The sequence below is a fragment of the Prinia subflava genome, chromosome 15 (genome assembly GCF_021018805.1).
Source record: "Prinia subflava isolate CZ2003 ecotype Zambia chromosome 15, Cam_Psub_1.2, whole genome shotgun sequence".
NCBI lineage: Eukaryota > Metazoa > Chordata > Aves > Passeriformes > Cisticolidae > Prinia > Prinia subflava.
Genome location: NC_086261.1, coordinates 2,558,337 through 2,573,814, shown reverse-complemented (window position 1 = coordinate 2,573,814; position 15,478 = coordinate 2,558,337). Strand labels below are relative to the sequence as shown.

The 15,478-nt window shown below is 44.7% G+C and overlaps 1 protein-coding gene and 1 long non-coding RNA gene across 2 annotated transcripts; one reads left to right on the top strand and one right to left on the bottom strand.

Moving 5' to 3' along the window:
* Window positions 1-1,196: 1,196 nt before the first annotated feature.
* Window positions 1,197-8,485, bottom strand: LOC134558635 (uncharacterized). Its single transcript, XR_010082385.1, has 4 exons — window positions 5,544-8,485; window positions 2,171-2,310; window positions 1,984-2,082; window positions 1,197-1,319 (listed from the first exon to the last, which is right to left on the bottom strand). It is a non-coding gene; the product is annotated as an uncharacterized LOC134558635 (long non-coding RNA).
* Window positions 8,486-9,863: 1,378 nt separating this feature from the next.
* MTFMT (mitochondrial methionyl-tRNA formyltransferase) lies at window positions 9,864-15,132 on the top strand. The gene is made up of 9 exons (XM_063412747.1): window positions 9,864-10,012; window positions 10,435-10,647; window positions 11,052-11,174; window positions 11,995-12,097; window positions 12,647-12,722; window positions 13,268-13,359; window positions 13,898-13,979; window positions 14,288-14,370; window positions 14,685-15,132. Exons 1-9 carry the CDS (start codon window positions 9,888-9,890, stop codon window positions 14,883-14,885), a joined length of 1,098 nt encoding a protein of 365 aa, XP_063268817.1. The 5' UTR covers window positions 9,864-9,887; the 3' UTR covers window positions 14,886-15,132.
* The last annotated feature ends 346 nt before the right edge of the window (window positions 15,133-15,478 follow it).

The window sequence follows — 15,478 nt, the reverse complement described above, 5'->3', positions numbered from 1 at the left end:
GGTGGGGGTCACAGCCATCAATGCATCGTGTCCCTGGAACACGCCAGCTGCCTGTGGGCAAACGCCGCCAGGTGAGCTGTGCCAGGTAAGTGCTCTGAAGTGTTTGAGCACACACAGCTGTGGGACTCACACTTGGAGAGCACCCAGCTCCTGACAGCCAGCCATCACCAGAGGGAGAGCGAGGCAGGCTCGCAGCGTTAGCTCTTTCTCGTCTGAAGACGGCAGCTCTGCCCCGTACTGAGTTTTTGCGCTGTAGCAAACAGTGAGTGGCTCCTCAGCTGCAGGGTTGTGCAGCAACTGGAGAACTGTGTGGGGATGTGGATGGGGAAAGGCTGGGAGTCCTGCTCCACAGTCCCAGTACTTGGGGGAGAGCACCTCCCACCCCAGTTATCATCACTTCCCTCTCAGCAGCCCTATTGGGCTGGGCAGAGCTGTGCAGACCTCCACTCGATCCAGGGCCCAGAGAAAGGGCTTGTTCCAAGTGACACAAAGTGAGCAGCATCAGGCAAGATTTTATAACACGATGGTTCAAAGGGAGTTTGTCTTTGCTCTTCTCCCCATCACTCAGGGCTTGTCCTGCTCTGCCAAACCCCTGTGTCTGGTTGCCTGGGAGAGTTTCAGGGCACCACCACACACCAAAACATTCTCAAATTTTCCTGTCTCACCTGTTTCGCACAATGTTAATGGTCAGAAGAACAAGACCCAAAATCATGGTCGCGAGGGAAAGCGCAAGGACGGAGTAATTCCATGTTGAGGCTGAGGGGAAGCAGAGAGGCAGTGTTAGCAGGAACAGCACAGTGTGATCCACAGAGCCTGGCCAGGGTTTTTCTGAGGACACCTAGGATGCTCTGTCCTTGATTTTTGTGGCTTTGAAGTTGATCCTCATGACACTGACCTGCTGCTATGTCAATCTGCTCCCTCCACCCTGCCAAAATCACAAGAGACCTTTGCTCTATTGGCAAGCTCTGCCTGGAAAGAGGCTGAACCCCAGAGACACTATCTCAGCAAAGCCTCCCGCCTGTCTTCACCTATGGCCTGCTTATTCCAGAGGCAAGACTGAGGGTTTGTGTGTCTGAGGCAAATCACCCCCTCAGGAAGTGCCCTCAGGCATCTCTGTCAGGCAGGAAAGTTAACACAGCCAGGGACTGTCTCAGCCCAGGAACACCAACGGGACTTACGGTCTTCTCTGCGGAAGAACCAGAGCAGCTCCTCCAGCTGTTCCAGTTCCAAGCCCAGTGGAAGGGTAACATTTGCTGCTGTGTGCTCATCCCCATGTGTGCTGGCCAGGGTGGTTGGGAGGTGCTTGTGCTCTGCCTCAGCTGCAGTGAAAAGAGGAAGATGCAATAGTCACTCACTGCAGCCCTTCAGACTGGAAGTGACCTTCCCCTTCACTCCTAGGGTTGCCCAGAGCGTCTCTCCAGGCAGGCAGAACACAGCCCTGAGTGCAGAGCCTGATCTCATGCATTGAGACGTGGAGAGTGATTTTGGCTGCAGACCCCATTGTGGTGGGGCACCAGGGCTGCAAAGACCCGAGGATGCTGATAAGGCCTTTCCACATTCCACATCTCCCACATGGAGAGGCAGCTCCATGAGCCACAATTCACCAAACAGTTGCCTTGCCAAGACCAGTCCTGCAAATGTGACTCTGGACTGCAGTCCTCCAGCAATAAATTCCTCTTATCAGGCTGGCTAGCTTGACTCTAGCAATTTTTTATCAGAAAAGCTTCAGTGTCTGCAAAGAAACCAACACATAAATGTCGCCAGTTCCAGGAACAGAACATACACACAGAATGCAGATGGGAATGACACCCAGTTCTGGAACTGGGGTGCAACGTTTTCCTTGGCTCAGCCAGGCTGCTCCTGGTGTATACTGAGGAAAATAGTGCCACAGAAAGAAAGAAAGAAAGAAAGTAACTGTATTTCCAGGAAGTTAACATGGGACCTACTTCACCCACTCCATCATCCTTTAAGCCAAGACTCTACCTTGCAGCAGGAAAAATGGGATTATCCAGAAAAACTTCATATTTTATATGCACGTGGGATGGATCAGGCCTTCACAGTATTTCTTCAGTGTGGAGATGCCTGCAAAAGACAGAGAAACTAAGGAGCTGAGAGAGAACCTGATCCCCTTCCCTACTCCAGCTCTATTCAGAGAGGAGATCTCATGTACCTCAGCATCTGTTTCCTCCTATGAATGTCAGTCTGAGCTGCCAGGAGAGGGTGCAGAAATCCCTGGACCGCCAAGGTGACAGCAGAGGGGGTCTGGCACAGCGTCTGCTGCCTGGGGTTGGATCCTTTGCCGAGGTGAACCTGTACAGATGAGAGCTCAGCTGCTGTGAGCCAGCCCCTCCCCAATTAACAAAGCCTCCCTGCTTGCTCCCCTGCCATAATCCCTAGAGAATACATACTTTGCATATGACTACCTATTGCCAACCCATGGATGGCAGAATAAGGGTGTGGAGATGAGGAAATGGAAGGCTGAGCCCCAAGAGGAGGCAAGGCTGGCTTGCCATTGAGGTTACAGTGTCTCCCATCCCTCAGGGAAACATCAAGTCCTCCTTGACCTTTAGTCCCTCATTTGTTAGTGGCATCAATCCAACTTTTATGGCTGCTTGTCCAAATGACTTCTTCAGCCTCCTTCGAAGGGCTCTGCCCTGAGCAGGGGTTCCTGGCTGTCCACTGTGAGTTGGTGAGATGTTGAGGTGGCTCTCCCCAGCCCACTGCTCGCTGGCCATCACCCACTGGCAGATCAATGACACCACAACACACGTGTGTCCCTCAGACATTCTGGCCCCAAAGGCCATTAATAATTATATGAAAACTTTTACAACAGTGTGATACTCTCAACTTTTACTTGCCTTTGCTGTGTGCTGTCAGAAACTTGCTCACAGGCATGTTCCACTGTGCCAGGCGTGTCAACAACATTGCTGCTGACTCCTCAGGGAAGCATTTGTCCCGTCGGTTATAGACCTAATGATTGCTACTATTTTCCCCCCCATTCTCAATGTCTTCACAATTCAAAGTTCACATTTTATAGCTAACCAGGCATGCAGGCTTACTCCCCACTGCCAGAAAACCACCTGCTAGCAATTCTTTGAGGAGGGGACACTCAAGTACGTGGTCCACTTTGTATTTCAGAAAATACTGGTAAAGCTGCTCCCTGCAGTTAAGTGTGCCAATTACCCTTCTGTCCAGGTAACCTTTAGCTTATTTACATGGATCACCCCTCACAAAGAAGGAAATAAGGCCTTGGTGCCAATGAAAATAAGTTACAAGTCAGCTACACCCTAATAAGAAGTGGCACTTGAATGTGTTAAATCTTGCTGTGCAAGGCTTCTGAGTAATCATTTGCTCGAAGAGAAATATTTGACAAGCATGTTGCTGATTTTCCCCTAAGGTGTTTCATAAGTTGTGGGCTCCCTCCTGGTGTCTATGCACAGCAGGGATAGTGGAAAGCTGCTGGAAGTACTAAGTTACTTCACCAAGCAGTGGTCAACTGCCAAATCTCCCCAGACATGGGAGGCCAGAACTTTGCAGGTAGAACACAGCAGCAGAATGGACACTTACTGTGCATTAACAGGACATTTAAATAAAAGACTTTAGGGGAAATCTTGGTATTTTACAGATCTTTTACATCTAAATCGATTAACAAAATTAGCTTAATTCATCAAAGTTACAAAACAAAGTGTTCTCATGTGAGTGTGTCTACTGCAGTGGAGTCTGAGCAGGATTCTGCCTAAACCACCAATTTCTCCAGTAAGGCAACAGTGACTCCCACATTTGGGCTGGATGTGCTCTGAGGAGTTTGGATCTTCCAGCCTGGAAGAGATTGTTAGAGGCATCTGCTCCAGCCTCCCCCACACAGCTGCTCTGCCCTGCTGCCCACATCCCAAGGTGGGTGAGCACGGCTCCACAAGACCAGCTGGGAGAGCGTGAGGGATGTTGTTCCCCATTGCTCCCCTGCCTGCACATCTCAGCAGTGACTCTGGTGGCTGATGGACAGGGATAACCCTTAGACCCAGGCCTCTGCAACTCTGAGTATTCACATATTTCCTGTTCCTCTGAAGGCATCCAAGACCCTTCTGAGGTTGCTTCCCTGCTTGGAAGCTCAGGTGCAGCAGGGGAAGCTCAAATGAGAGAGAGATTAATTTTATGGTCGTATGGAAGGAGGCAGAAAGAACAAAGAGGCCAGTGCCTCTCAAGAAACATTTTACCTGTGTTATTTTGAGTATATATTGACACATGGACATCTTTGTAATTTCTTTCTTTTTGCAAATGGGATTTTAACATCAAAAGTTGGGATTCAAAGGATTAATTGCAATGGAACAATGCTTCAGTGCCAAAGATCAGAAAATCATAGATTGGCAAAAACCTATACAGTATCTATACAGTATTATGTATTTCAGGAACAAAGAATCACACACCAATGCTATTTCAAATCCTCCTGTGGATCTGCGGATTTTGCTAGCATTCAATGAAATCTCAAGATATTACAGGAAAATGGCAAGGGACTGCTTTTTGCTCTATGCATTGATCCCAGCATTTAAATGGTAAAACCCCTTTTCATAATGGAAGCCCTTGAAGATCTGAGACATATCAAATGCAGAAGGCAGAGCTGAGGGATTGGTGCTCTAAAGGTTGGCATCATCCAGCAATGGGGCTGTGCCATGTGGGAACAGGGGAACAGGCACATCCACAGCTGCACATGGACTCTTTCCAGCCAGGGCACAGCACGAGGTGCTGTGAAACCACCCTGTGCTTTTGATGGTGGGTTTTGTCAGCTCTGATATTCACAGTTGCTCACCAAGACACATTTTGCCCTCATTCTGCAAATCAGAAGTCTTTAGATATGTATTATACTGGTTTAAGTAAAGATGGGGGGAAATCTTTTGGAAAGACCATCAAGTACAGCTTCTGTTAAGAATGATATTGTCCGTCTGGGCTCCGTATTCAAAACTCACTACACAATATGGGACAATGCATTTAGAACATCTCAGTCTTTTCAAATTAGTCTCCTCTTGTCATCCAGACTCTTTTTGTGGTGGTTATCTTATCTTAGCTGATTGTGTTAAAATGGGTCAGTTATTCCAAATACATTATTAAAGTGGGATCCTGTCTTTGGGATTCACAGAGAATATATATACAATGTCACACCACAAACATGCAAATAGGTGACATGGTTTATAAAAGTACATAAAGGTCTGAGCTACATTAAGGAACACAAGTAATTGTTTAATAGTTAAAATATTAAGGCAAGAAGGCAGTCTGTGCTAGTTTTAACCTCTGTAAAATAAAAACCTAAGAGAAAATCGAAGTTATATTACACATTTTCCTTTGACTGCTTTTATGTGCAGGAGTTATCCCAGCCTGCTACTTTCTTGCCATTCAGACAGTCTTTCCTTAAAAAGTCTGCCTTCACTTAAAATTTCCAAGGATTCAAGCTTTCTAACTGGAATAAATAAATAAGCCTTTCTTTACAGATAGCTATAAATTAACCCAGCAGCCAGTGCAGCAGGAATGCCCGTTAATCTCTGCTAACTCACCAGAAACATGCAGTTCCCAGCAGGGAGGAAGCTACATTTCTTCTTTAAGCCCTGTCATTCGAAGACATCTCCGAGCACCGTGGTAATACAAGGTTCCCTGTGCTCCTGCTCTGGGTATGCTATGAGCCGTGATTCATTCTGCTCCTGAGTCATGTGTGAAGGGCAGTTCAACAGGTGAGGTACACTCCAGCCCCTGAAAAAACACACCTCTTTAGTGGGACCATTTACAGCACGAGGTGAATGACCTTTTTCCAAAGAATGAACTGTAGCAACTTCCCGTTTATTTGCTCAAGTTATTGGCATAATCAGTATTAAACGAGCACGCTGAGTAGAATGACACTCAGTAATAAGTTACCCTGCAGTTAAATAAATGATAATGTTCACTCTGCTTGCCTCAGGCTTCATTGCATACAGGAAGCATGTCCTGATAAAGAAATTATCCTTGTATTTTTTTTTTTTAATGAATGGCCATTCTAATGCTGTCAGAGCATCTTACCAGAGCAAACAACTTTGTATGCAAAGCTTGAAGCACCAGACAGAGATTTTACCATCTCAGTTTCATGGGTACTGGTAATGACTGGTTAAGTCAATAGTCTGCTAAGAGGCTCTGCAGACTCATGTGCTGCTTTTTGTGCCAGCCACATTGGGAAAGGAGGATTCCCCTTCCTTGAACTACCTGATTCATGGATGGAGCTGCACACTGCAAAGCGAGAGTGCATCTCACTGATGGGCTTGGGACACACAGCTAGCTCTGGTTAGCTCCAGCTGAACTGCAGATGGTGGGTGTAGTATCCTTATGTTTGTCCTGTTCTTGGTGTTTTTCAGCTTGAAATAAAGTGTTCAAGGCCACGTTCGCCAGGGCTTGGGAGCAATCTGGTCTAGTGGAAGGTGTTCCTGCCCATGGCAAGGGTGTTGGATCCTCTGGCCTTGGGAGAATGCAAAGAAGACACCTGGCCTGTGCAGAACAGTCTCTGAGTAGCAGGATGGAGACACTGGCCATGGTGAAGAGGTGGCTGTAACATAAGGATGATAACTGCAAAAGCCCAGATGGTTCCTTTTCATCCCAATTTTCTACATGGCTTGATGTATATATCTAGGGTCAGGATGCAGGTAGGTGGCTGAGATATGTTTAGGACTCAGCATGATGTACATGAAAATAAAAACAGTTCCCCACTGGTTAGAGTTGGCTCTTGTGCTCAGTAATCCTCTCCTTTTCCAGAGAACCACAGATGTGCTCAGGAGCGCTCCTCTTCAGTGAGGGTGTATTTGATTCTGTGTCTCCCCTAACAACATTGGCACTGGTTAAAGGGAGATATCTTTTAACTTCTTGGAGACACTTTCTGTGTCTTTGGCCAGGAAGCAAAGTGGAGATAAGATCTGATTTGTGTTCTGTTTCCTCCTTGGATTTGTCTTCACTATTCTTGGGAAGAATTTGTCTGACCTTGGTGTTTTAATTTTGCTTATCTATTTGATCCCTTCAGTGTCTTTGACCTGAAATGCCTGGTTACAGAATAACTAAACATTCAGGGTTGGTGGTTTTTTTCTTTCCATGTACAAAAGCAGAGTCCAATTGCAGTAGGAAAGCGAGATTTTTTTTTTTTTTTTTTTTTTTTTTTTTTTTTTTTTTTTTTTTTGTGAAACAATCAGTTGCTTTCATTCTGAAAAAATTTATATCAAAATAAATCTTCAGTTAAAACTGACGAACACTGCATCGAAGGCATAATAATGAATAACAGCCACAATGTGTTTGAAATGTGCTGTCATAGCAGAGCCAGGGCTGAATTACGTGGGAGCAAGTGTACTGGAGGGAATTTAAGTCCACTTCAAAAACTCACTGCAAATGAAGCTTTAATTAGATTATGCATAAGTCTGGTAAAAGCTCAGCATGGAGTTACAGCATTTCCAGGAGACTTAACTACAGCCAGAAGTGAGAATCCATCTCAGGGCTTAAGTCCTGGAGGAACAGCAGGTGAAACTCAACACACGGTGTCAATGACGTGTTCAGTGCCTGGATCTGATACCTGGAAATTAACACAGCAGCTGGATTCTGGGTTCAAACTCACAACTTTTGGGCAATCCAGACACACATGTACGTCCCTGACCTTTCTGAAGTGTTGGTGACAAATCCAGGGCTTTACCCAAGACCTCAGAGAACTGGTATTTGCTATCACCACAAAGGACATCTCCTTCCAGCCTTTCTTCCAGCAATTGCCCTCACTGCCTCTGGAAACCATGAGTATTTTTCACCATCTGAGATAAGGCCTGAAATTACACTCTGTGCTGAACAGTGCTCCTCTCATTTGGGGCCTGACAGCCACGAGTGCCTGTAATCACTTGATTATTGTGCAATGACGAATTGTTCCCTGTTTATGACAAGTCAGACTGTTTGCCTTCCCTTCTTTCCAATTCACCTTCCAACATGAACCACGCTAGGAGCTTTAATCTCTTCTCAAGCACAACCCATTCCTTCATCCTTCCTAGCCTCTTTATATTTTCATTTATTTTTACCATAACCTTTCATTTACACACTGAGATGAGGTGCCCAGAGCTGAAATGTCCTGCCTGTGACTAAACCAAGTGTTTTCATGGGACTCCCCAGGTAACAGAGAATTGTAAGGTTTTTTGAGCATTTGATTTTTACATACTGATTAGGAAATTACCTCAGTATTTGGTAGCATATTCTCCTTTTCTCAGAGTGCAGGAATGTAAGCACCCCAGTTGGGATGTCTTGACTCTTTTTTTTTTACCTGTAACAGCAATTTTTCGTTCTTTTCTCCTTATTACCACTACAGGAGACAATGGCATCTTCAGTGCCTGAGAGAAGAACAGCCTAATGATGGGCAAACAGACATGAAAAAGGGAAGGGATATACACAGCACTGCTTAGCATGGCACAAAATTTCACTCTTTTTGTTGATCCTTCCCTCATGTATCTGACATGAAATTCTGCCACCCATTTTCCAAGTAATTTACATATTTTCATTGGCATATAGGACATTTACAGATTCTCACACTCCATGCTGCAGCAATTCCTAGTGTCAAAGATTGTAGGACAGACTGTGATTTAGATGAGCAGGGAATTTGTGGATATGATTTACATTAAAAGCTACACAAATAAACCATCTTCCCATGGGGGGAAAGAATGTACTTTGCAGAATGATAAAATATTTTCATACTTATGTTATGGGAAGAGACAGCTCTTTAGGTGGTGATTCTGACCCCATAGTTTACAAGAAAACATTCTTTGAGTTACTGTCACTGTTAAAATGAAGCTGTCCATGGAGTGAGAAACTGAAATCTGTTTTTCAAATGCTGTCAGAGCCAGATCAGTGGCCGTGGGGTCAACACCCCTTTCAGTCCCTGACGTTTTTCTGCATTATCTGAGGGCCGCCCTGACGGCTTCCACCACCTCATGCCAAGATCACAAAATTGTTGGGGTTGGAAGGGACCTCTGGAGATCACCCAGTCCAACTCCCTACCACAGGCAGGGTCTTGTGGAGCAAGTGACACAGGTGAACGTGTCCAGGTGGGTTTGGAATGTCTCCAGAGAGGGATTCTCCACGCCCTCTCTGGGCAGCTGTCCCAGTGCTCTGCCACTCTCAGCATAGAGAAGTTCTTCCTCATGTTGAGATGGAACCTCTTGTGTTTTAATTTATTTAACTGCTCCTCACCCTGTTGCTGAGCACCACCCAAAAGACCCTTCCACTAGCATCTTAGCACCCTAGGAGATAAATTTATGTATTAACGAGATCCCCTGTCAGTCTTCTCCAGGCTAACCACAATATGAAGGCATTATGCTCTTAGAGAGCATCCAAAGTAGGCCAGGAGGATGTGGAAGGGAGTGGAAGAGAGGTTGTATGAGTAGTGGCTGAGGGCACTTGTTTTGTCCAGCCTGGAAGAGACTGAAAGACCTCACTGTGGTCTTCAACATCCTCCGGAGGGACAGCAGAGGGGCAGACACTGCTCTCCTCACTCTCGTGACCTGTGCCAGGACCCGAGGGAACGACATAAAGATGAATCAGGGGAGATTTAGGTTGGATGCCAAGAAAAGATTTTCAGAGGGTGGTCGGCCACTGGAAGGGGCTCCCCAGCGAATGGTCACGACCCCAAGGCCGCCAGAGCTCAAGAAGCGTTCGGACATCGCTCTCAGACACAGGGTGGGATTATTGGGGTGTCTTGCGCAGGGCTATGGGTTGGACTCGATGATCCTTGTAGCCCCGTTCCTAGTCAGGGTCGCCTACGATTCCATGATTTTATGGCTATGGCGGCGCCGCCTCAGCCCTGAGGGGCGGCCCCGGCGCGAGGCGGTGCCGCTGCGTCATCGCGGCGCGCGGGGAGCCCCGCGATGCGGGCCCGGGTGCTGCGCGCCTGGCGCCAGGGCGTGAGGGCGGCCGGGCCGCCATGGCGCGTCCTCTTCTTCGGCACCGACCGCTTCGCCGTGACCGCCCTGCGAGCCCTGCGGGCCGCCGGGTACCGCCCGGGCACGGGGGAGACGGGGCTGAGGGGAGACGGGGCCCGGAGAGAGGGGCAGAGGGGACACGGGAGACAGGAACTTGAGGGAGGAGCCTGAGGGGGACGGGAACGTGAGGGGCGCGGAGCTTGACGAGACGCGGCAGGGGCTGTGGAGGGTGAGAGAGGGCTGGGCAGCGAGGGATGGGAGATGAGGGCTCAGGATGAGGCTCAGTGCTTATTGAGGGGTGAGGTGGAGTGGCGTGGTAGGGACCGGAGGTTGGGCAGGCAGAATGACAGAGAAGGGAGGAGGAAGGAGCCTGAGCGTGGGACAGGGACCAGGGATCACAGAGATTGGCACGGGGGCACAGCGAGGGGTGGAGGTGACCCAGCCCTCGCCTCAGTCTGCCTGCACGACGCCTTCAACACCTTGTCCACCCCAGTGAGCGCAGCGAGGACTCGCTCGTGTCGCGGCTGGAGGTGGTGACCCTGCCGTCCCGCCCGCCCGGGGAGCTGCCCGTGAGGAGCTGTGCCAGGGAGCTCCAGCTGCCTGTGCACGAGTGGCCGCACACGGGACCCGTGGGGCAGTTTGATGTGGGTGTGGTGGCATCTTTCGGACGTCTTCTAAGCGAGGACCTCATTCTGCAGTTCCCATAGTAAGTGTGTGGATAGGACATCTGTCACTGCTTTGGTAGCAAAGCTGCACTCTTGTTTTGAGGCAGCATCTGTGACCTGAAGTAGGTGAAGTCAGCTTCCCTGGGTTCATATGCTTACCCTGAGCCCTATTGCTGTCATTGTGAAATTCAGTGTTCTTTGACACATGGGTATAAATTTATGCAAATATTCAGCAGAATATGTTACCTTTATTCCTCATTTTTTTTCTGTGTTCACTGAGAAACTGACGTTTATATAGTGTGAATTTTCCTTCGAGTGCATATTTAAGCCAGTAACACATGAGGAGGGATGAGCAGATCCTAGTTTCACTGTAATATATGTTGCACTCCATTTACGTATGTTTCAGGTACCATTGCTGTTCTAACTTGTGAATATTTCACTCCAGTGGCGTGCTGAATGTCCATCCCAGCTGTCTCCCACGATGGCGTGGTCCTGCACCTATAGTCCACACAGTGCTTCATGGTGATAAGGTGACTGGGGTGACAATTATGGAAATAAGACCAAAAAGGTAAGTTTGGTGTGCTTTGCAGATGAGTCACTGTTGCTGTTGCCTCTCAGGACTTCAAGTAATCACTGCTGAAGTCGTCATTTAAGTCATCGTGCATAACCGCATTTTTTTAAATGTGTGTGATTAATTTTAAAGTTTGAAACACTTAAAAATGTTCATCTAACTATATGAGATTTTCCACAATTACAGTATTTTAGTAAGTGTGTAATTTGCACTCCAGGCCTGTTAGCTAATTCATAACATTGTCACAGGGAACAGAGAGAGAACAGTCACACAGTTTTATCAATAGGCTTGGTATGACAGGACAGAGAAGTCTGGTTTTCAGACTTCAGGGTCACCTGTAACGTCCTGTAAGTGGACAAAAGACAAGAAATTGCCTGTCTAGGCATCAGAGAGATTATATGTTGTAGTTTCACCCCAAACTCTGGCTTAAAACTCATGTGAAAATACATTATTCCAGTTACCTTTTCTTTCTTAGATGCTTGTCTAATACTAGATCTCAGGAAAGTGTGAAACAAATTTCCTCTGAGTATTTGAAGTTGTTTCTTCTGAGATCTGATGTTCTGGACTGTAAATTGTGTGTTCATATCAGGCTCAGCTTGCTGAGGAGAATCTTGCTGCCAAGAGAGAGGTCTGGTATTCTCTCCTTGTGTTGTCTTGTGAACCAAACATTTGATAATGTGAAATGACATCTGAAAAATACTTGTAGAGGGGATAAAAAAGGGTAATTAGTAACTGAGCTAATGTATTGAATGCAGATTTTTGAAGTGCTAATTAAGCTTGGCTTCTCCAGTAAGGTTGTGTGTTTTCTGCCTTGCAGGTTTGATGTAGGTCCAATTATTAAGCAAGAAGAGATTGCTGTTCCTCCCCGCTGTACGGCACAGGAGCTGGAAGGGATGTTAGCAAAGATGGGTGCAAACATGGTAAAGTCCTGCCAGCTGTGTCCCTTTTCACTGGTATTTTGCTTTTAGCATGTGCAAACAGAAATCTTACTAATCTTGTTCTGAGCTGGCTTCAAGTTTAGGAGGAGGATGATGTGAAAATTGGTGTTTTGTGAGTATTTTGCCTTGCTGAGAGGAGAGCTCAGTGGTCTGTGATCAGGCATCAGTGTCAGCCCTGTGTGTTGCTGTTGTGTTTCCATTCAGTGAAGAACCCAAATGCTGTCCTGTGGAAACAGTGCAGGTTCTTTCATTTAAATGAGTATCTGCCTTTTTATTTAAATAGACAGCTTTTGTCCTGTTCTGGGATTAATGTCAGAGAAGAGATCATCTGTAAAAAAACCCTTGCATTTTTTAATTGTGATTCAGTGGGAAAGATGTCTACTGAGTGTGGGATACATACCCTCTGAGTAAACTGAGCCAATTTTCTAAAAGCTCACAGGACAGTTTCACAGTTGAAGAATTAAGTTTTACTTTGTTTGTTATTGCTTAAACTTAGCTTGACTAATATTCTTACAAAATGTAATTTTGCAGCTGTTAGAAGTTTTGAAGAACTTGCCTGAAAGTTTAAGAAATAAAAAAGAGCAGCCAAAAGAAGGAGTAACATTTGGTAGGTACACATTGTTTTTAATGTGGCTTGTTCATTTTTACCTTTATGAGCTGGAAAACTAAAGTTTTCTGCCATCCTGGGTTGTATTTTTTTTTAGTTTCATTTCTCAATATGCTCTCTTCACTAACTTCTTTGGCTTAAGAAAGTCATACAGGAGAAAAATGCTTCAGAATTCTTCAAACTTACTACAATAATTTTTTTCCAGTTACTTGTACAATATAAAAATCACTATTGACGTCACAAAATCTGAGTTTGTTATTCTTCATCGTTATAATGCACACAGAAGAGTTACAGCTGTGCTTTTAAGCATGACATGAGTTTGCAGTGCAATGGGTAAATAAAGAGAACAACTGAGAAAAAAAATAATCCAAACTGAGGTGTTTACAAGATCTTTTCTCCAGTTTTTGTCTGAGCTACCTTGGCTGGATGGTACAGCCACTATTGGTCAGGAAAAACTGAGGTTTAAAATGGGATGAAGTAGTACAGCTGTTTACTAAAAGATGCAAAGCAAAATAAGAAGTCTTCTAATTTCTCTTTTCCCCTAGCTCCTAAAATCTCTACAGCAAAGAGTTGTATAAAATGGGAAGAACAAACAGCTGCACAGATAATTCAGCTGCATCGTGCAATAGGAAGTATGGTGAGACTGGATTTTTTGGAACCCTTTTCTGTCCTATAGCATGGCTAAGTTTGGTGTAGATATTTTAACTAATCACAAAACCTCAATTTTAGTTATTTTAGCCTCTGTAATCTTGCATGTGTTCTAAAATCCTGGTAGTTTATCATTAGAGGTTGAATTAATGTGCAGAATTTTTGTGGACTTGATCCCAACTGTGAAATCAGCTCAAAAATTTTATATTGTTTCCTTAGTTCTGTGATTTTCCCTGATGTGTTTGAGAAGGTTTGGAGTGCTGCAGTGAAATCTCTGCATGGCAGTAAGCAGTGCAAACAGCCACTGTGAAGAGCTGTTGTAGCTAATTGCTTAACTCATTTCTGCTTAAGGCTAATGGTTTCAGTTGAGGAAGGGTAAGGAAAACTAAGTCTGATAAGAAAAATCTCCTATCTAGACATAGAGCTAAATTTTCCCTTCATGTTATTAGCACAGGTATTTTGCCCAAGGGAAAAATTGCTTGGAAATGTGAAAATATTCTCATTGTGTCATCTGTTTCTGTTTCCAGTTTCCTCTGCAGACACTCTGGAAGGGTACTACCATTAAACTCCTGGATTTTGTGGAAGTGGATAATATCCCTGTTTTTTCTGGTATTTACTCTTAAATTATTATTTTTGTAAACCATTTTCTTGAGGAGTCTGAGTGCCATGTGCGCCAAGGTGTGTGACTGAGCAGGGCTTAGTGAGTGTTCACAGATCAGATATGGAGCAGTGCCAGAGAATGACTGTTCTGATTGTTTCTGTTCATTTGGTTATAATAAAACACAGAAGACAATAAAATATTTTTCAGCAAAATAGTGACTCAAGATGGTTATCATGCTTCAAAGGAACACAAGTGATTCAAACATTTTTTGTATTTGTTGGCATAAAAATGTAGGATGATCTTTCTTTGCTTGTAGATCAAATACTAAATGACTGTGGAGTTGTTCCTGGTTCAGTGCTGTTCCATAAAATGTCCCAAACATTGATAGCTCGCTGCAAGGTAGGCTTTTCCCATTTGTTTTATCTTCACTGCACTAAAGATGAGGTTTTTAGTATTTGTGTGGTGCCTGACTTTTGTCTTAATTGTCTATTGTTAGTCTCTGTACTAGTTCAGATCAGCACCAGATGTTTTATTTGATACCTTAAACTTTTAATTTCCATTAACAGGCTTTGCACAGTTGCAGAGCAAGAATTTGACTTGTAGGCCTGATGGCATTGAATAAAATGTATTCTGTAAGTGAGCCTATGGGGGCTAAAGATAGCTTTAAATATGGAAGAAGCTTACTGCCTTTTTTTGTTTGTTTTTATTTTTAGGAAGGCTGGGTTGGAATCAAAACAGTTATTTTAAAGAAGAAGCTTACAGCAGTTGACTTCTACAATGGATATATGCACTCTTGGTTCCAGCAGAATCCAAGAACAGTTCATCAGGAATGCAGATTTCAAACACTCAAACTCAGCACGGCAAAAAAGACTCTGAAAGAGAGGGGAACATTGGCACAGGATATAAAGCAATAAATGTATTTTTTAATGTCTGTAAGTTAATAGTAATAGAAAATATTTCAAAGCCCACCTATAACATTCAACTTAATTAAGGGATTTCTTCCCATAATGTTTGATCTTATTGTCATCCACATGTTTTCATGGTGGGTTCCTAAAGATATTTGTTCTCTTTCCCTGTTAAGGAAGAGACTCTCCATGAGTGCTGTAGATATTGAATAAATCCCTTTTTCCACTGTTAAGAAATAAATTTATTTTTATACAACATTTTCAGGGGGTTTTTTGTGGACTTTGGTAGAATTTTCTTTGGGCATAAGTTTTGGACAGTTACTTTAATCTGGAAATACTAAAATCCAGTGAGCTTTTCTAATGCTCACCAAGACTTAGGCTGTCTAGTTTGATGTTCTTGTGGATACCAAAATTCTCCTTGTACCACTGTTTTGAGGTGAACAACTTAGCTAGGAACATAAGAGAATCTTTTCCTGTCCATGATGATTTTCTTCCTTCCCCTTTCTGTTTGCTTGGGATACATCCCATTTAAAATTTTTGTGCCCTCCATCCCAAAGAATTATGTTCTAGTATTTCACTTTCTGATGGGAGAGGTTTTTACC

Coding starts and splice junctions, on each gene's coding strand:
- MTFMT (XM_063412747.1), top strand. CDS start 9,888: ATGCGGGCCCGGGTGCTGCGCGCCTGGCGCCAGGGCGTGAGGGCGGCC. Junction 10,648..11,051: donor CTCATTCTGCAGTTCCCATA/GTAAGTGTGTGG, acceptor ATTTCACTCCAG/TGGCGTGCTGAATGTCCATC. Junction 12,723..13,267: donor AAAAGAAGGAGTAACATTTG/GTAGGTACACAT, acceptor CTTTTCCCCTAG/CTCCTAAAATCTCTACAGCA.